The 21,274-nt window shown below is 31.0% G+C and overlaps 8 protein-coding genes and 1 non-coding gene across 9 annotated transcripts; 6 read left to right on the top strand and 3 right to left on the bottom strand.

The window, feature by feature from the left end:
* Positions 1-498: 498 nt before the first annotated feature.
* PWA37_002943 (cyclin family protein) lies at positions 499-1,401 on the top strand (the record flags this gene model as incomplete). Its single annotated transcript, XM_064859489.1, has 1 exon — positions 499-1,401. One exon carries the CDS (start codon positions 499-501, stop codon positions 1,399-1,401), a length of 903 nt encoding a protein of 300 aa, XP_064713732.1.
* A 1,280-nt stretch (positions 1,402-2,681) lies between these two features.
* Positions 2,682-2,963, top strand: ZEO1 (Zeo1p; the record flags this gene model as incomplete). Its single annotated transcript, XM_064859488.1, has 1 exon — positions 2,682-2,963. The coding sequence occupies one exon, from the start codon at positions 2,682-2,684 to the stop codon at positions 2,961-2,963; it is 282 nt and encodes a 93-aa protein (XP_064713731.1).
* A 663-nt stretch (positions 2,964-3,626) lies between these two features.
* Positions 3,627-3,700, bottom strand: PWA37_002941. Its single transcript has one exon. It is a non-coding gene; the product is annotated as a tRNA-Gly (tRNA).
* Positions 3,701-6,597: 2,897 nt separating this feature from the next.
* On the top strand, positions 6,598-8,943 carry PWA37_002940 (uncharacterized protein; the record flags this gene model as incomplete). The annotated part of the gene is made up of 1 exon (XM_064859487.1): positions 6,598-8,943. The coding sequence occupies one exon, from the start codon at positions 6,598-6,600 to the stop codon at positions 8,941-8,943; it is 2,346 nt and encodes a 781-aa protein (XP_064713730.1).
* Positions 8,944-9,317: 374 nt separating this feature from the next.
* On the top strand, positions 9,318-9,590 carry SPG1 (Spg1p; the record flags this gene model as incomplete). Its single annotated transcript, XM_064859486.1, has 1 exon — positions 9,318-9,590. One exon carries the CDS (start codon positions 9,318-9,320, stop codon positions 9,588-9,590), a length of 273 nt encoding a protein of 90 aa, XP_064713729.1.
* Positions 9,591-10,146: 556 nt separating this feature from the next.
* MIC26 (Mic26p) lies at positions 10,147-10,713 on the top strand (the record flags this gene model as incomplete). Its single annotated transcript, XM_064859485.1, has 1 exon — positions 10,147-10,713. The coding sequence occupies one exon, from the start codon at positions 10,147-10,149 to the stop codon at positions 10,711-10,713; it is 567 nt and encodes a 188-aa protein (XP_064713728.1).
* Positions 10,714-11,185: 472 nt separating this feature from the next.
* On the bottom strand, positions 11,186-12,385 carry YHB1 (flavohemoglobin; the record flags this gene model as incomplete). Its single annotated transcript, XM_064859484.1, has 1 exon — positions 11,186-12,385. One exon carries the CDS (start codon positions 12,383-12,385, stop codon positions 11,186-11,188), a length of 1,200 nt encoding a protein of 399 aa, XP_064713727.1.
* A 1,511-nt stretch (positions 12,386-13,896) lies between these two features.
* PWA37_002936 (uncharacterized protein) lies at positions 13,897-16,269 on the bottom strand (the record flags this gene model as incomplete). The annotated part of the gene is made up of 1 exon (XM_064859483.1): positions 13,897-16,269. The coding sequence occupies one exon, from the start codon at positions 16,267-16,269 to the stop codon at positions 13,897-13,899; it is 2,373 nt and encodes a 790-aa protein (XP_064713726.1).
* Positions 16,270-17,627: 1,358 nt separating this feature from the next.
* Positions 17,628-21,257, top strand: PHO81 (Pho81p; the record flags this gene model as incomplete). Its single annotated transcript, XM_064859482.1, has 1 exon — positions 17,628-21,257. The coding sequence occupies one exon, from the start codon at positions 17,628-17,630 to the stop codon at positions 21,255-21,257; it is 3,630 nt and encodes a 1,209-aa protein (XP_064713725.1).
* Positions 21,258-21,274: the final 17 nt, after the last annotated feature.

Below are 21,274 nucleotides of genomic sequence, written 5' to 3'. Positions count from 1 at the left end.
TTTGAGGAATGTAAAACAACAAAAAAAAAAGAAACAAAACATAGCAAATCGATCATTTCGTAACTTTGGCAATTCGTGCTGAATAAAACAGAGACGTAAAGTGAAGTAAAAAGAAGAAAAAACAAAACGAAATCGAGAAATTAAGAAGTCTATTTCTTCGAGAAAACAAGAACCTCGCACTTCTCTTGTTTAAAGAGGTAATAAAGATCACGAAAAGACCAGAATTTGGTGCAATGTCCATGAAGCCAATATCAAAGTCATAAGACAACCATCCTTGAACTATATTTCATTCCTCATATCTATATTCATGCTCATATATATAGATGACTACATGTCAACTTGAACATGAAGTCATTGATCTATACCCAGGTCTTGTTTTTTGACTGGATTATAAATATGACATCAGTGTGTCTATCTTTCATGAGAATCCCCCAATCAAAAGCCAAACACCATAGACAATACAAATAGTTCTGACAGTAAAAATCATTAACACCTAACATGAAGTATTACAGTAAGTCCTTAGACATTTTGATGAAATCACCAGTCACGGATGAAATGATCCAATATTTGACAAAAGTGACATTAAAGGTCTTACCAAATAACAAGTACAACAATACCGTCTCACAACACCACTACCCATCTCCACCAAGTAGTCCCAATGAACTTAAAACTTTCCAACAACAACAAAGGTTACCATCTCTTAGAACCTTCATCACTCGCTTAGTTAGATACACTAATGTTTACACACAGACACTATTGACTACAGCCTGCTACTTAAACAAATTGAAACGCATCTTGCCTCGTGATGCAAAGGGTTTGCCATCCACGGTTCATAGACTATTTTTGGCTTGTTTGATACTGAGTGCCAAATTCCACAATGATTCTTCACCACTAAATAAGCACTGGGCAAAATACACTGACGGTTTATTTTCATGTGATGATATCAATTTGATGGAAAGACAACTGCTAAATCTATTGAACTGGGATTTGCGTGTCACTGAAGATGATTTGATTCTTGATTTGCAATTTTTATTAGAACCTATCAGAGAACATATCATGAAAACAGAGATTCAAATCAAAAAGAGAACGCAAAGACAAGCATTACAACAACAACAACAACAACATAAAGTATACCAAGCTACTCGTGTTCCTATAAGTACAACACCTGTACATTACAACAATATCTCTATATATAGTAGTAATAACAAGCTACACGAAAGGGATTGTTCAATAGCATCTAATATGAGTTCTGCGACATTAGTAAGTAGCAGCAGATCCAGCAGCAGGTGTGGGTCTGAAATTGATTTGAATAAAAGGATAATAACGCCAATTCCATGCAAACTAGTTCCAGATAATAATATGACATATTCTACTAGCACACCATACATACAGCACCTATAAGGTCTTTTAATAAGAAAAATATTTAACGGTTTAATGATAAATTTCTATAATTTTTTTAAGGATACCCAATATATATATACATGCGAATATTTGTTTTTAATTTTTATTTTTTTTTTAATAAAGCCATATATAAAAGATATTAACCCACTAATATATATTCCAATGATCATATATTGTGACATTGTCTATTTATTGATTTTAGTGACCGTTTGATTGATTTATTTTGTTAGAACCCTTACAGTAAGATTTGAAAATCCTAACAAAAAAACAAAATATGTAATACTAACCCTAATGGAAATAGTGTATTTTTTTATTTTTCCTGGAAAAATAGACAGTGTTGTAAAACAATAGTTTTATTTCGAGAGTGCAAAGTTTTTCCGAAACTGCTCCCTATAAATTTTCTGTTTCATTGTTTTTTTTTATTGTCTCCTCTTTTTTTCCATTTATCCAAATTTAGCAGCAGTTTATAAGACCGACAAGATATCTAAAAAGAAAAATAATTTCCTTTTACAGAATAAACCGGGCATTGTCGAAGAGTATCGATATTGTTTTTTATTGTTTTTTGTTTTGTTTTGTTTTTGTTTTTTGATTACACAATTAAGCAAAAGAAATTGGTAGAATCTTTAGGAACAGAAACAATATACGCTGTCCAAATTTGGGAGATATTTGTTTTCTCTTGTATGAGTATATTCCCTTTTTGAGGGCATGTCTTCTATTCAATGAAACACCAAGGAGTGTTTTTGCAAACATTTCAAATCTCTTATGAATCTTTTTTTTTTCTTTTTCTTTTTTTTTTTTTTTTTCACTAATAAGGCATCTATATTCATTCTTTGAGCTTCTATGTATGGCTGTGCTTGTATTTTCTATCTATCCATCTTCCTCCTCCTCCCTCTTCCTCCCATGATAATGGTATTTGTTAGTTTTTGTTTATTTTTTCATAACTATCATCGATAAATCCCTAAAAAAAATATTATTGTTAACGAGAGATATCTCTCTTTTGACTCTCCAAATTATAGATAAATAAATATACATACATACATATATATATATGTATATATATAGGGTTACTTGACATTTCTCTAATTGTTTTCTCAAAAGTTACCTTTATTTTTTCTTAGGAATTTTATCTTGTTTCCTTTCTCACTTATAGACATATTTCTTTCCACCTCCGAATTCATTTATTGACCCTATATTAATTGACATTCGCAAGTTTACAATTATAATATCGAAAACAAACAAAAAAAAACACCATATAATATTATATAATATAATAAGAAAAAATGTCTGAAGAACAAAAGCAAGACACTCCAGTTGCCCCAGTTGAAGAAATTGCTCCTGTTGAAGAAACTACCCCAGCTGTTGAGGAACCAAAACAGGAGGAAGAAGAAGCTGCTGAACCTCCAGTTGTTGAAAATAAGGAAGAAGAAACCACTCAAGCCCCAACTGTCGACAAGAAAGAAGAAGAAACTGCTCAATCTTCAGTTACTGAAAAGAAGGAAGAGGAAAAGAAAAACAAGGTTAAAACCTTTTTTAAGAAAATCTTTTCTGTATTTAACGTTTAATTTTTGAAGTAGTATTTCTTACCTCCTCTATCAATCACAGAAATAGAAAAAATTACATAGTATGCATTTATACACCTTTTCAAATCATTCACATCTCTAGTAATAATTAATAATTAATATACTGCCTTATGTAAAAAAATAATATTTGATTGTTTAGTATAATTTTTTTAAATCTTTTTATTCTTTTATTTATTTGAATAGTCTTTTTTGATTTTTTTTTCTTTTCTATATTTATAATCTTTGTTTATTTAAATATTTAGATTTCTTTCTATAATAAAATATAGTTTACATATATTTATACAGAAAAAAAAAGAATCATTCACTTTTTTTTTATTATCGTTAGAGCGTATATATCTTCATGGTTGGTCTTCATTTATTATATAATATCTGTTTAAGTCATTAATTGTTAGTGTCATTTTAAATTTAAGTCATATAAAAAGTATATCTATTTTCCGATAATATACGTTTTGTATCCTTAGCCTTTAAAACCCTACCAAAATAAAAACACCATTTCTAAACGCTGAATTTTTCAATCTGATTCTTGTGAAGAAAAGTTTTCTTACACTGGGACTTGATCAGGCACAGTTCCAGAAAGCTAACAATTCTAGTACTATCACACCTTGCGGTGCTACAGAAGGTTCATTATATGGGGATAGCAAAAACATGAGCGGTACGAGAATCGAACCCGTGTCTCCACCTTGGAAGGGTGGAATGATAACCACTACACTAACCGCCCAACTTGCCGTTTGTTGTGAAATAGAATAATTATTATCATCAAGATTACATGAGATCTGAATGAATCTAGAACTATTTACTGTTTTAATAAGCCATACATGTGCTACAACATTAGATGCTGCATAATAAAAAGATTAGTTCCACTAAGACTACATAAGATTTTGGCAAATCTAGAATTTACCTATTGTTTTAATAAGTCCCACGTGTATTACTAATTACCATAATTAGAGAATTAGGGTGCAGTTACTAATTCACTAATATACCTGAATCAGTTTAATAAATTTTAGGGTTTGAATCAGTAAAGTCATTAATGTACAAATCTGGATAATTGATCAAGCTCCAGAAAACATATAAAAAGACAACATTTTCTGGAGATAAAAGATCATCTTCCATAACCTTTTCTTGTAAATAATTTACATATTATATATAAAAATAAATAGAACAACAAGCAAGTAACAAGAAGTAACTTTGAATAAATATATTAGCACGATAAAAGCCGCTCAGTATATAAGACCGTTTTAGTAATTATATTATCGATTATAGTTGATTACTGTCTCGATTATTTGAATAACTATTAATATTATTTGCACTTCCCTGGAATACACAGAGAATCTCACCATCTCATATTACAACATTGTTTGTTGTAGACCAACCTTGATATTATGATTAAATGGAAAAAAAAGGATTAGGGTTGAAAAATATTGTTAGGGTTTTTATGATGGTTGTCAAGAAAACGTTCTAGTTTGGATTTAAAGGACTCAGGATTTGTTGATAAATCCCATGTGATTGTTGAATACTAAGTAACAAAATGAAACATTAATGAGTTAATTAATGAGAGATGTGTTTACGGTGACAATCGTTACAGAACTTCAAATAAGAAACTATCAACCCATGATTCATATATAAAGGACCATCATCTTGATATCTAAATTTGTATGTTTGGTTGATTTATAATTATATGTAACATATTGTATAATACGAAAAAGAACAAGCAATAATCCTTTAATTCTCTTATATATAAAACGTCCTTATATATTTGTTATTGCCTTAACTATTCGTCCAATAGTCCTATTATAAGAATTGGTCCTAAGTCCAAATTATAACATCGTTCTTATAGTATGATATGGTTAAAGTTTTTGTGTTATTTGGAAAGCATAAGAAATATCAAACGGATAATCTATTAATAATCGAAGACAATAATTGATACTGTTGAAAAATGAGAGTTTATTACTATCATTTCCATACAAATTATTTTTAATTAGTTTTTCTGTATATTATGTGATGTACGAATGTATAATAATATATGGGAAACCATTTTATTTTTCACCAACAGTATTTTTCAAAGATTTGAAAAGGAATGAAAAACTTAAAAGAAGCCCTGAAGTAAATACAAGAATCTATACTATATACACTATATAATAAGTATATACACGTATTTAGTACATAATACAACAAGCATCTATAATTTAATGATGTTTACCATTACCATGGACGCTGAAGGCTCCAAATTCCAACTGTTGAGAATGAGCGCCTTTATTCATTGGATATATAGTAAACATTCTCAATATTATATTAAACAGATTTAGTATACAAAATTATAATAAAGTTCTTCGCTTTCTTTCTCTATATACAACACAGAAATAATTATATACAAAGATTGTAAATAAGATAAAAATAATGTACGATGAAATCCTTGGCTTTATTCTTCAGAAACTGTTGTCCTTTTATATCTTTTCGTTTCTTTATCTTCATTTTTAGGTCTTGATGTATAATTTTATCTTTGGGATAAGTATTTCAGTCTCATCTATTTATTAATTAGTATGTACACTTCCGGTATTAAACGTTTCCAGTTTGCAAATGTCTATTGGTTCGACCCAGTTTTTTTATTTGAAGTATTTGTGGATATTTATATGATAAATCCAATAAGAAGGTTATTTGAAAAAATTAAAGTTTTTAAGTTTAATTATATATACTTTCATCAAAATACTGTTTTTTTTTAATTGAATTTTTGTTTTTTTAACTCCTTTGAGAAGATTTTTTTGTGTTTTATGTGTTAAGTAATATAAAGTGTTTCCAAACCGTCTAAGTTTTATGAGAATCTTTCCATAGATAATAAACAAAAATACTTATATATATGGTAAATGTATAGAAATGTTATTCAAATAAGCTTCTCTATGCTTTGTTAAATAAAAATTTGAATCTATGCTTGTGAGGGGTAAACAGATGTTGACTATCGACTTTAAACTGTTTGCCAATTATATTTTCAAAAATTGCGTATATGGTTGAACAGGATTTTTTTTTGCAAATTCTCTCTTACTCTTAGGTAAACATTACTGGATGTCTGTGGCTTTAACCAGTGAACACATTAGACATTGTAGTTTAAATATAGGGAGTTGTAGCTGTAGTGTTATGCTGAAATAATATGTAGACTGAAAATGACTAGAAAAGCTGGTTTCGCAAATCTGCCTGTAAATGCTTTGCGGAAAGTAACCAATTCCGTAATAATTCCGATTAGTGTGTATTCTTTTATATTTATTATTTTAAATTTTTTCTTTTTATTTTCTCCTTTTCCTTCCCCTTTTTTTCGAGCCGAGTCTTTTTTTTTTTTTGTTTTTTTTGTTCTTTTGTTCGGAAGGAAAACGAAAAGTTCTCAGATCTTAAAATGTCACAAGGTGTCAAAATTAACCGGTTCATAAGTATATAAAGATTTATAGAAAATGCGTTTCATTTTTAAGGAGCAATAAGAGGTAACAAAACACCATTGAATTGTTTTGGTCGTTTTTATTCGTTTAATGCACTTTAAAGAAGTATCATTTTAAATAACTATATAAAGTGGAATAATTTACCATAGAATTTTTTTTCCCGTTTACTATTTATTTTTAGTTAGTGTTCAATTCAGATGGATCGTAATACTCCTGATTCTAGAAAAAAAATTACTGCCACCAAGAATCACAAAGTGACATATAATAAACACATATCATTTGATGATCTTTTGCCTGGTTTTTTGGACGAAGAAATACGATTAATTAAAAACAGTGATAGACACATTGGATTTAATAATAAATATGTTCATGTTCCACCACAGTATAATCCATTATATGGACAAAGAAGGCCTAATTTATTAGATACAAAATCTCAAAAAACAATTGAACGATCCAAATCTCCTAATAGTTTTAATCAAAGAAGTAGAAGTGAAACTTCATTGAGTGAAAAGGATAGATATTTAACTAAGAGATTACCACCATCACCTAGAATGTCAATATTGAAAAAAGACTCTAGCAAGCGTATTGAGGAAGAAAATATTGCAGATGTTGATATTGCTTGTATGGATACAAATGCAGAAGAAATTATGGATCATACTACTAAGCAAAACACGCAGTTGAATTCTGGGTCAAAGAATGAATATACACAATCTCTGTTCTCCAACTTGAATGAAGTAGAAGATAGAGTCAGTAAACAAAAAAAATCACTAAAGAATAATAGTAAAAGCTTACCAGATAATGATGGACCAAGAAGAAAATCTTTTGCTGGCATGACAGATGAAGAATTGGCCAAATTAGAAACATTTTATACTACAAGGGGTAGATCAACTGAAGCAAATATTTCAAATTATGACTTTTCACAAAGACAAACAATATTTTCTCTAAAACCAGAAATATATAATAATAATAACAAAAAATGGCGACAAGATACGAAATTGGAACAAGCTAATAAAGAAATAGCAGAAACTCTGGCTGTCACTTATCCATCTAGGCCGGTAGTGGATCATAGAGCAATATCTGTGACTATTGAAAATAACAAATTTAAATCATATGTTATGGGCCTTAAAAGTAAGTTGCCAATAAAAGAAGATGAAAAGGATTTAGGATCATCATTAAGAGTCATCAACTGTTATATTTCTGGAAAGCGTTATACCTGGTCTTCTGTGGATTGGTATGTAGAAAACTTGGCTAAAGATGGTGATCATTTGGTGATTGTTACTACTATACCGAATTTTGAGAGTAAAATTGATAATCTTTTGTATACTGAAAGGAGAAAAAGGAGTAAAAAAGAAACAATCAGAGCTATTATGGGTGATAAAATATCATCATCAACATCCTCACAATTATTACCAAAACTTACAGAATCGAAGAGTCAAACAGAAGCTGCACAAAATTCCAGAATTATTCATAGCAGTAATAAGAATAAAGACTTACCATTATCTAAAGCAATTAGACTAGAAGCAGTTTATAAAGAAGCTAAAGATGCTACAATATCTATCCTGGAGTATTATGCAGGAAGGTTACAAAATAAACTTGTTAAAATTACTGTTGAATTGGTTAAAACAGATTCAATAAAGGATGCAATTACAAAGACAGCAGTTTTATATAGGCCATGTGCACAAATTGTAAGTACAGTGTCAACTAACATTCAAATTAAATTTAGAAATGGTAATATTAAACTACCATATTTCATGATGAAATATTATCCAATGCCCGTATTTATTGTCCCTTTTGAATTTATTCATCCAAAGAAACTGACAGAAGAATGTAAAAGTTTCACAAGAAGTGTAAATAAAAAGAATAGATTGGAGTGGCTGGATAATACGATAAAATACACATTACAAAATCCATATAAAATTAAAGATTCACTAGCAAATACAAATGAGTATGAATCTGTGAAGCATGTACTCCATTCAGATTATGAATCAGATGATGAGTCTGTAACCTCCATTGACAACTATTTCCCTATAGATCCACAAGTACAAAAAAATATCGCTCTGTTTGAAGAATTAGGATATGTGGTACCAAAATCCTCAAGAGATATATTGCTGGAACAAAGCAATGATGTTACCTACGATAAAGATGGTAAAAGAATAACACCATGTACTTCAAGATCATCAAGACGTAGTTCTAGAGTTCAATTGGTTGGTTCAGCCAATAATCTATATAAAGTGAAATCTTTAATTATAGATGATACTAAAAGCAATCATACAGTTGATTCTGATTTATTCTCTAATAAAACTGCATTATCATCTATAAAAAAAACCAAATCTTTGTCTCTTAATCATAAACCTTATGCAGGATCAGTGATTTCATCTTCATTATCTAATAACAATAGTAAAGATCAAACATCAAAAAAATTACCAACAAAGGGTACTAAAAAGACCGATCCAAATAAGAATATTGTTAGTGGAAGTAAGGGCAAATTAAAGACAAAGAAGAAATCTGGGTTTGGATCAATAATTGGAAAGCTGTTTAAATAAGAAAAGTAGCAAGATAGAAATATTATATTTCCATATGCCAAGTATCCCTAGAAAATACGTACTTTTATATTTGTTTAAGGGTAGAAAAAAATGCTTTTTTTTATGAATGCAATAAACGGCGCAACTCAATTTATTAGAGATTAATTAGAAGGGAGATTTGTAGAAAAATAAGAACCATCCATATCAAATGTGACTATTTATAGATAAATATAGGCTTTGCTGGATAAAAATTATTTTAATTAAATAAATGTTTCTTGTTTGTTGCTATTTTCTTTAAACATTTCTTTATTTATTAGAGTTTTTTACAATGTGTGATACTTGAAGGACAATAATGTTACTATATAGAAAAAGAGAGAAAGAGGAATAAATTCGGAATGAAGTTAGACTCAAGTGTATACACACAAGTTCAAAGGATGGTAAGGATGCCCCATTTTAAATATCTATTACTAGGCCTGACTTGTTCAGCCATTGTTCCTACCCTGTATTCAAAACATTGCTATCTTCCACACTACACTTCTAAAGTATTAGATAAAGAACGCGAATTGTTGCCGGATAAAGAACAAGATGTATCCCAACTTACAAATCAAAATAACTTCGAAGCAATGGATGAAGAGAATATTTACAGATTAATCTCATCGATCATGTGAATAGGTGTTCATCGATATGTATATATGTATCTATCTAAATTAATTTATGTCAACTAACCTGTATGGAATATTTTTCTATTGTTTTCTGTAGGGTTTGATAGTCTTTTTTGTTTCAGTTTTTTTGTCTTGCTTTTTTTTAAAAATTGAGAATAACCCTAGAATGTTTAGAAAAAACTTTAGTAATTTCTACGAGCAACCCTATACCTAATGATACAGTGAGAGAAATTGTGTCATGACAAAACAAGAAAAAATTAGCTAAATGAAAAACGCCAAATCAAATTGATCCAAAAAATAAGGAGGAAGAGAAAAAAATATTAAACTAAAACAAAGCAGGCATTTTAAACAAAGAATCGAGATGACTAAAAGTGACTGATGTACTTAGAAGCAAGTCCTTAGTATAATCTAGAGTTGAAATCAGTGTCAATTATTTTGTGATTTGGTCTTGTGGAGAAAAGGAGGGAAAAATAGAAGAAATAGAAAGAGGGATACATTATATACTTAATTTCTTTTTGGACTAGAATAGTTGTTCGTTGAAGGATAAAATACAGAAGAAAATATGAGCAAGAATTTTTATCGTGAGCCAAATAACTCTAATAACAATGAAATTAAAGATTCTAATGGGAATCCTTTAGACCCAGCGACTTCCAAATTAATTCAAGATCAACCAAAGGGATTGGTCAACTTCATCTCTAAACAGCGTCAATCAGTCTTATCAATAGTAAATGCAGGAGAAAATAAATTGAAGGACATTACTGAACAGTACCAAAAAAAAGAACAAGAATTAAACCATGATGTATCTAAGCTAGTCACGGATCCAAGGGAAAAGCTTTTACCTGGGACAATTTACACTGTAGTGAGTATTATGGCAGGTTCTATCTTGACTCGTAAAAGGACTTTATTAAGTAGGATATTGGTACCTACAATCCTTGGGTTAACATGTTTCAATTATAATTTACCAAATACAATGAGCAATTTAAAGTTCCGTATCTATCAATGGCAATCAAAGAAATTTCCTGTTTGGACGAAGAAACAAGATGAAATGTTAATGGAATTAAATGAAGGGTTACAAGATGTTAAAGAATTTAAATCTAAAGTCTCTAACTGGTGGAATAGTAGTAAATAATAGTTTAGCCAAACAAATACAAAATATACAATGAATGGATGATACCAGAGAGTGATGTTGTAAATATAGGTGTATACATTTAACGTATATAATTCGTTTGTCAATATATATATGTATATATTTTGTTGTTGTTCTATATATATCACACCGTCGTTTAAAAATAGTAATAAAGAGTATTCAAAAAGCTCTCTGCAATAAGTTATAAAGAAGTCTGTAGAGTTGAGGAAAAAATGAACCTGGCAAAGAATTCTAATAAGACATTCATATTTTTTAATGTACATATTATTTTATATATATCTATATAGAATGAATAAATTAAAAAAGGCGTTACTTTATAAGAATTAGTCATTACATGGAAACAGAGTAATAATAAAAAAATAGAAAGGAGGGGAAGAGATCAATAAAAAGAAGTCTTTCTGTTTGTTCACTGAATAAAAATTTTGTTTTACTTTATTTTATTTTTCAGTTCAGTTCAGTTCTTCTTTAAACCAACTTCAACAGTACTCATCTTTGGACCAAATGGTTCATAGTGGATCATATCATCCTTGTGTTCTAATACTTGTAAGTATTTAATCATAGACTCCATGAAGTGTAAAGAACCACAGATGTAGACATCTGCATGAGATGGAACATTTTCCTTCAAGAAATTATCATCAATACGCTTGCTGACATTAGTGTGGATGATGTATCTCTTGACATTCTTAGCCCTGGCCAATAATTCAGTGACGTGCTTGGTAAAGGCTTCCTTAGCTTCAGTACGAGAGGATTGGATCCAAACAATTGGTCTTTCTGGGTTGTTATTGACTTGGTACTCTAACATAGATAGTAATGGGGTGACACCAACACCAGAAGCTAATAAGACTAATGGAATTTCGTTTTGTTCAACCAAATCTTCATTTAGTGCAAAATCACCAGCTGGAGCACTTAATTTGATGGTGTCACCAACGTGAACCTCATTGTGTAAGAATTCAGAGACCAAACCAGCTGGATTGTTTGGACTAGTCTCTAAACGAACAGCAAACTTCAAGCCCTTAGAAGTGTCAATGGAGGAAATAGAGTAGTGACGTAAAGCATCATTTTGGTTGTTATCTCTAGTTGGATGGGTGTTGACGGTGATGTATTGACCAGGGACAACCTTTGGTAGAACTAAATCACTGTCTGGTTTAACAGTGAATTGGTAAACGTCTTCAGCAACTTTTTCCTTTTCGACAACGGTGAATGGTTTCCAACCTGGCCAAGCAGCGGCATCGTACATTTCCTTTTCAACAGAAATGAAAACGTCAGCGATCTCACCGTAAGCTTCACCCCAAGCTTTAATAATTTCTGGGGTAGCAGCATCGCCAAGAACTTCGGAAATGGCTTTTAATAGGTAGTGGCCAACAATTGGGTAGTGTTCTGGCATAATTTGTAAAGCACGGTGTTTGTGACCAATTTGTTTGACATGTGGCAACAAGACAGATAAGTCATCGATATGCTTGGCAGCAGCTAAGACAGTAGTAGCTAAAGCGGTTTGCTGGGCACCCTTCTTTTGATTTGTCCTGTTGAAGATGTTCAACAATTCAGGATGACCAGCAAACATCATTTTGTAGAATGTAGAGGTTATTTCAGTACCGTGTTCTTCTAAGACCGGGACGGTAGCTTTAACAATTTCCTTAGAAGCAGCAGATAACATTTTGTCTTTGTTTTTTTCTTTTTGTTTTTTAGGGTGAGGTAGAGGGTGGAAATACAGATGTATATATGTATTTAAGTTTGGGTTATCGATTGATTGACTTTATAAAGGTAATAGCGGATGGGTCTCTCTATTTCTTTATGGTTATTCTTGCGGTTTGTGTATACTTTTACAACAATCAAACGTATTTGAAAAACCAGTTTGAGGAGCCAAGAGTTTGTCATGGTTCTAAATGATGACTACCTCCTTATATATATAGAGAGAGAGAAAAAAACCTCTGTGTATGTGCATGTTAACGTATACTGTTCAAATTAATTGATCATAAAGATGATTAAACTTCACTTGAATCCGTTAAATCCATTGACCTCATCTCGAGCAGAAAATAAAAAGAAAATAGGGGAAAATAGAAAAAACAATAAACCATAGATCTTAGGTACTAAGTTGCAGTGGTTAGTGGTGATGGCGGCCGTTGATTCAAAGGATTTGTTAACGGTGGCAATAGAATTCTATACGTAACGAAATAACAATAGAAGCAGGCAACGCTAACGAACCAGGGGGGGCGGGTCGTCCAACTCCATGGCGAAACTTCACTGGTACAGAATAAAAGTTCCTGGTGATTTTTAATGGTGTCTAGTAATAAGTAACACTAGGCCTTTTGCAGAAGATCTCAAAAAAAAAATGATAGTCTGCTAGATTCTTGCCATGGAAAGAGACAATAGCAGACAATAAAAGAGGAAGACAATAATTACTAATTATTGTTTCTGTCGTTTCTGCATCGCACTATTTTTGTCGTTCTCTCGATTTGTCGTTCTTCACGTTGTGCTGTGTTCTCTTCTAGTCAAAAAAAAAAATAAAAAACGAAAAAGAAGCTGATTTCTCGGAGCTCGAGGAGAGAGAGACAATTTCAATCTCGAGGTGGTAGATAATCGTCCCGAACAATGGAGTACAGAACTTGTTTGTGTTTTTGTTTTTTTGCTGTTGATGTGGCTTTTCTCGAGAACAGAAGAACAAACGGCGGTAGCACATTCTTTCCTCTTTTCTTTCTCTGCCCTCCCCCAAAAAAAAATTAGATTTTCCCATTCGGATTTAGCGTTTGTAAGAGTAGAAAGCACGCAATAGAAAAACAGAGGAAAGGGAGGGAGGGAAAAATGGAAAGGAAAGTAAATGATAATGTTTTTCTTTTTTTTTTTTCACAGTGGCAGCAAAAAAGAGTAGGGTTTTTTATTTCAATTCATTTGGCAGCCTTATTTTTTTTTAGACCCTTTCGTTTTTCCCTGTTTCTTTATGGATGGTTTTTCTGAAACCCTATATTTGTTTAAGTCGCTAAGAGAAAAATTGAAGCTTTTCATCTCTATAAACCCTTACCTAAACATTGTGGATGGTCAGAAAAATGCTTTTTGTTTCTTTTTTTTTTCTCCTATCTTTTTTTTTTTTATTTTTTAATTAATAAGCTATTATAAACATATATCTATTTATAGTCTATGATGACATGCAGATAATCTCCCCCTTTTGTTTTATTCATTATGCAGTATGGTTGATTTGTATTTACTATACGACACATCAAGGCCAAAAATACATTGTACACACCAATTCCATTCCACTATGAATATACCTTTCGTATCTTTATCGTTCTTTAACAAGATTTTTTTGAATTGTTTCACTTGTGATTGTTGATCAGTGATAAGAATGTATTGAGGAATTTCATTAGTTGTCTCGTTATTCCCTCCATCTGTTTTATTATCTGCTAAATGATTCTCATTCTTCACTATATCGCTTATACTAAATTTCTTTTTCAATACATTTATGTTCTTAATACCATGACTCTTTAATATCGTTGTTAGAGTCTCAGTACCGCCCTGCATGTTAGACGACATATTGACGTTTATAATATTTCCTCTTGAAAACACTTTATTTGGTAATTTCGTCCTCTGTAAAATATCTGTATCCATCTCTGGGATACAATATGTCTTTAGGTCTAAACGCAATGATTTCTCGCTCAAATCTTGGCCGTTTTTTACTATGGCTAATATATCCGTTATGAATTCTGGTATCAATGCATATTCTAGTGGTTCAAAACTTAAACTCAACAAAAATTTGAATGTTCGAAGTCTTCTTGGTGCAATTACACCATTCAACAACTTAATATTCGAGTCATCGATTTTGTCGAAGATCTCAATCCCGATCAATTTCAATATCTCTTTATCTAGATTTGTTAATCCATCAAGACATTGGGTGGTCACACAATGTATGTTATATAAAGGTCCAATTTCTTTCATTCCATCCCTAAATAATGTATCCCTAGCCTTGTCTTCTATCTTCTGTCTCTTGTTTGTTCTTTTCACTATGTATTTTCTAGCAGCCTTTTCTTCCTCTTCCTCGTCTTCTTTTCTGGCCAATCTATTTGAAGACTTGCTATCATGTATTTTTGCGGATTCAGTATTGAATTTGGTTGTATCGAAAGTGGCACGTTCTTCTTGATCTTGGATTCTAGCAGTAGTTGCATGTCCCTTCACTTCAGGTTCCTCAATTATCATAGAGGGACTGCTCGTTATAACTACATCCTCATTAACATTTTCATCGACATTTAAAGATAGATTTTCATCATCTTCACAAGATGGTATATATTGGTCAAATGGTTGTCTTGAATAAGATTCAAAAGTCACATCTAACCATGATGGAGTCACCATATGTATATTATTTTTTATACCAAACCTATATTTGGGACCCCTTGAAATCCCCACAATCAAAAGATCTGTAGTTAGATCAAGGTTTGGCATCACAACACCACCAAGCATTTCAATCTTATCAATGATTTCAAATCTTTGTAACCCAAAGAATTGTGTATAGGAAATCCTCATGCCACTACATAGTTTTTTTTGTGTCTGATTGGGGATCCTATAAATCATCTTACTGTGGCCATCCTTATCTATAAAAATATCCATCCCTTGTTGTAATATACATTGGAAGATCCAATTTAAATTCACCTTCAAAATATCATGGTGCGTGTGGATACTATTGAACAATGGATTTCCATAGAATTCACCCAAATATATTAACTTTTTCTTACTTCTGTTAGCCATTGGTATCTTTTCTGCCTCTGTATCTTCATACAAGAGTATCGCACCGCCAAAACTTTTAATCATAGTGGATAAATGGTTAATTAGTGGCATCTCCATTTGGAGATCCATTAAAAATTCGTACCCATCAAACATCGATTTATGAAATATTGGATTGTAATCTTTCGATTCTTCGTTGCTATTAACACTTTTGATTATTGTATTACCGTATTCACTGTTAAAATACTTGTCAAATAGCCATACTTCGTCGACTATATGAATTTCTTCTTCAATCTCGTTATAAGGGTGACGATTCAGAATGGGTAACAGCTGTTTAAGTGGATCATTCTCCATGGTATTATTATTTTTCAGTACCAAATGAGTCACAGTCTGTTTAGACAAAATACGAGTCACATCTCCACCTAGAAGTAATATCAGATTGCGAAGGAACTTATATTCTTGCTCATTGAAGGAGTATCTAGATATGTAAAACCTGTGATTTTTTAAAATATTAGAAAAATATTGGAATGGTTCAATAGGAACTATTTTCTCCCTTTTGATGCATTCGAGGACCCAATCTATATTCACCACAGGAATAGATAATTTAAAACATGACAGGGCGATATCGTTAGATGGGATAGAATTAGTGACAACAAAATGAACTGTGGGCCTTTTTGATGTGCTATATAGTTGTAATTTAAATGTATCAGGATATGTTAGTTGCAAGTTGGAACATCCATTTGATTTTAACAAACTAGATATTTTTTCTTCAGTGGAGTCATCATGATTCTTTAAGATAACAAATTTCAAATTCTCAAACACATGCACCATTAAATATTTTATTGTAAGAGGATGAGCATCTGGATATGTCTAAAAGTGTTTATATATATGTATGTATGTATATACGTATGTATATGTATATGTGGATATATACTGTTATTTACCCATTATTAAAATGGCATGTAACAGTAGTGCTTAGATATATAGATAGAGGTAATCTTTTCATTTAATAGTTATTAAAATCCGAAGGCGGAATAACATAAATTCCCTTTTTTCCGCCAGCTGTTTCAACAGAGAGAGTATATACGACTGTTATAACAATATTGATGGTTTATATACAAGAAGAACAGACAAACGCGACATGTGAGTTGTCTAGCTAGTGTATGAGGTATTTAACAGCCAACTGAATTAAAAAAAACCGAGAAGAAATGCAAAAATATTATCGTATTAGAACTAGAGGTATGTCACCTTATAGAATGATGTTGAGGACGAAAGAAAATAGTTGATTTTGAAGAGGTATAACAAAAAGATGCAGTCGTTATCACTTTATTGTTTAAGAAAGAAGAAGCTTGTTGTATAACAAAAGATACTAATAAGCCATCGACTAGAATATATAGGGGATCAGTGTTTGAATGAACTATCTGGTTCAAAAGATAATGATAATGTCTATTTTATTTTATTTTTGGGACCTATCTTCTTTTTAGGTTTGGATTGTTGTGTTTTTTATTTTTAACATAACTGAAGGAAATATACTAGGGTTATCATTTCTAAATGAATATTTTTCAATAAATATGATAGGGTCTCCACTAAAAATTAAAAAATTACACTGCCGTTTTTCGATTCTGATGGCCCTGTAGACTGAACCCTACCCCGCTCGGTGAATGTGTGGGGTGTGGGTGTATCGCAGTGATTGTAGGTTGTGCCACGTGTACCCCTTTTCCTGCTTTAATATGGAATGAATCAATAAGGAAAAGGAATTTATTCAAATGGCTTCTCCTTCCTTTAAGTGGATCTTTGGCTCGATGAATCGGTCAAGCTAAGTCAGAGTATTCAGTTAGTGTGCAATGTTTAAGGTACTGCACTTTTCATTTGTTTTTGAATTGCACTCTGTTGGTTTCATTGTTGTTAAACCGTTTATTAGTTAGTTATTTGAAGACTTGCTAAAAAGTGTCTGTTTAACAGAACTACATTTTTTGTACCAGCTATTTTTATTTATTTTTTTTTTTTTGCAAGAATCAATATTATAAATATTATAATCATTTAATTATTCTATTGATGTCTTAAACTAAATTAAAAGACTAAAACTGATAAAAATAAAATAAAATAAAATAAAAGAAAGAAACTAAGAATATTATAAGAGGGACAAAGACTAGGAGAAGAATATTTCTTTGTTTGTTTATTTTAGGATAATGAAGTTTGGTAAATATTTAGAAGGTAGAGAATTGGAACTACCTGAATATACCGGCTATTTTATGGATTATAAGGCTTTGAAAAAATTGATTAAACAATTGAGTTTGCCTAATGGTGATGTCTCCTTAAACACTGGTGATGTTAACAGTATAAACTTCCATTCAAATGATAATCCATTCCAGGATCCAAACAGTTACAAAAGGTTACAAAATAATAAAGCTTCTTTTTTTTTTAAATTGGAAAGAGAATTAGAGAAAGTGAATTCATTTTATTTACAGAAGGAATCAGATTTAAAGATTAAATTCAACATCCTTTATTCAAAATATGTAAATTATAGGTCGAATGGGAGGCTCAATTCCAGAAATAGTTTGACTTTCAAATCTATCTATGGTAGGTTTATTAAATTCCAAAAAGATCTTATAGCTTTTGAACAATATGTGGAATTAAACAAAACTGGGTTTTCGAAGGCTCTAAAAAAATGGGATAAACGGTCTCATTCACAAGACAAAGATTTCTATCTAGCCACCGTGGTATCTGTTCAACCGGTTTTCACTAGAATAGATATTTCTAAATTAAATGATGAAACATTAAATATTCTAATGGAATTGAATGATTTACAAAATAATAACACAACAAATGATGATAATTCAACAAATTTGGAAAATAAAAGAACCACTCTAGCAAATGGCACTCCAAGCACAGTGATTAGTACTAGGACACCACTTGTAGATTCCTTTAAATATGATTTGAGTCCCATGAATCTCACAACTCCATCCGAAGCCTTCGTTACAACGCCAAACGTTTTGAACAATTATATAGATTTTGATTCAGAGATTGAAGAATGGTATTTGGAACTAATAAATATATCAAAATTAAAGGATGATGATAGAAGGAAAGAAAATTTGGCAACTTTTTATAGTAATAAAATTGCACCCTTTTTCAATAATGTCAATGATTTGTCACAAGATTCAAAATATTCATATAACCAACCAATTGTTGATTTGTTATCAAAGCTATTTCTTTTATTGGTTGGTTCAAAGATGAAAGACTCTGATCTTGAAATATTTTACAGTACAATTAAAAGCATGATCGACTTAGGTTATTTAGAAGAGGATGATCAGACATATTCTAAGAAAAATATACTACATCAGGCTACACACTGTTCTAGTGATAGTAGAGATTTCGTTATTAGAGAAGTGTTGAAAACACTTTCACAGGAGACATTAAAAATTTTGGTAAATGCAGTCGAAATTCATAAAAGAACACCCCTTCATTTTGCGGCAGAATTAGGAAAATTAAATTGTGTTCAACTGTTGTTAAGTGTTAGAGGGATTGATCATACCATTAATTCAATTGATGATGATTATGATTCGCCTTTGGTCCTTGCAATTAAGAATAATCATATTGATATCATATATGAATTATTGAAAAATCATGTAGTATTGAAATCATTGATCAGTCCTGAAAATTTTCAGTTTTCACCTTTACTCGTAGCCTGCAAGTATAATAATTTTAAAGCTACACAAATTATTTTAGATATTTTTAAAGCAAATGGAATAGATATTAATACGGTGGTCAATACAGAGGGATTAGGCCCCTTGCATGTTACAAGTAGATTGGCTGAGGATACCACAGATTTACTTAAACTTTTAATTAATCATGCTGTGAACCCGAATGGAATAGATGATTTTAACAAGTTTAGTCCGATTTTCTATGCTATAAAGGCTTGTAATGTTAAAGCTGTTAAAGTATTGTTACATAATGGCGCTGATATTGAGATTACAGATGAACATGGAAGAGATCCAATGTTTTATGTTCTTTGGGAGAGCGATGTAGAGGTTCTTAATGAATTTTTACCGTATATGCAGAAAAAATGCTTCAAGAAGAAGAACGAATTTAATGTAGTAGACACTACTTTAAAGACGTTGCAAGTTCCTTTATTAGTTGATAGTTTCTCATTGTCAGGAGATGAATTGAATGATTCAGACCATAGTTTGAATGATATCCCAGATTTTGCATTGCCGCCTCCGATAATCCCATTAAAAAAGTATGGTCATAATTATTTAATACAGAAGATATCTGTTAAATTAATCTTTGAAAGAAATGGGAAATGCATTCACTTGAATTCTGCAGATGAGACTATCGTTGTTCCTGATGCAGGAAGAATGACGGTGATTTCAAACTATCCAGATAATTTACCAAGGAACATTATTCTTCATGATAGTATGGGGGGTAATGGAAGCAATTACCTTGGTAAATGTGAAGAAGAGAATATATTCGAAGGCTCTAATGAAGTAATATTTCAAGTTGATACTTTAAAAGATTTAGTAGTTGATTTTGAGATTTATCCAGAATTTGGTACCCGATTGATTGCAAAAACTACATGTATGCCATTTTTATTTGAAAAATTTAACAAAAATCAACAAGATGAGATTTTTTTACCTTTGTTTGATTCAAAATTGAACAACATTGGTAACTTTAAGTTTAGATATCAGATTATTTTTCCTTATAGTGGTAGGCCTTTGCAGATTGATAAATACGAGCCATACTGGAAATCTACATCTAATAATGGTAATAGTGGGTGTGGTAATAGTGGTAGTAGCATTATTACTAATAACCTAGATACTGTAATTTCAAACGATCTGACATCTTTTACTCTTGGGAATCCGTTGTTAAAAAATGCTACTGCTGCTAATAATAATAGTAATAATAGTGTTATTAATACACAAGTGCCGCATTATATTACATCCTCATCTATCTATGGTTCATTTACCAAGATCAAAATACATTGTTTAGAAGATGGTACATTAGTCACATCACCAAATTGTTTTATTGAATTTAATGGGGTCAAGTTTTTATTGTCAAGTTTGAATAAAACACAATTAAACGTCTTATTATCAAAGGATAATCTATCCGATATTAAAGCTGAAGATATAGAGACCGAGACTAAGTTATTAGATGTTGTTAATACAAGAACTTTACTGTTTAAAGATTTACTACAATTGATTCCATACAATTTACAGTTAGTTATTCAAGTGTGTTATCCTACAGATAATGAAAGAGAATTGGTTGTGAAGGATGTTTCAAGTGAGACAGGTTTAAACAAATATATTGATAGAATTCTGTTTACTGTGTTTGAACATGAAAGAATGTTGAGACATACATTTGGTATATTAAGGTCTATAATTTTCAGTTCCTGCAATTGGAAAGTTTGCTCTATCTTGAATTGGAAGCAACCTAATTTCCCAGTGTTATTAGAGATGAATTCATTAATATTGAATGATAAGTACAAAGACAGTAGGTTTATTTTAGATACACCACATAGACTAAAAAGTATGATAGAACAAGGAGAGGGAGAAGAAAAGGGAGTCGATATGATAGATAAGAAGATTCATATTAGAGAGATGGTGGAATTTGCAGTAAATAACAATTTATTTGGGGTGATTATACCACATGTTCTGTTGGAGATCTGTGAAAAGATGGGAACCACTATTAAGAATCAAGAATTGTTATTGATTGGTTCTATGTATGGGAATAAAGATATTAGTATGGATTATACTGATGCAGACAGGAAGGTAAATGGTATTCTAGTGGATTCTAAACTTGTGATTAACAGAGATAAATTATGAACATATATATATACATA

The sequence above is a fragment of the Arxiozyma heterogenica genome (genome assembly GCF_036370985.1).
Source record: "Arxiozyma heterogenica strain weizmannii chromosome Unknown scaffold_25, whole genome shotgun sequence".
In the NCBI taxonomy this organism is placed as follows: Eukaryota; Fungi; Ascomycota; class Saccharomycetes; order Saccharomycetales; family Saccharomycetaceae; genus Arxiozyma; species Arxiozyma heterogenica.
The sequence above is the reverse complement of the archived record's forward strand: the minus strand, read 5'-3'. Positions and strand labels throughout refer to the sequence as shown.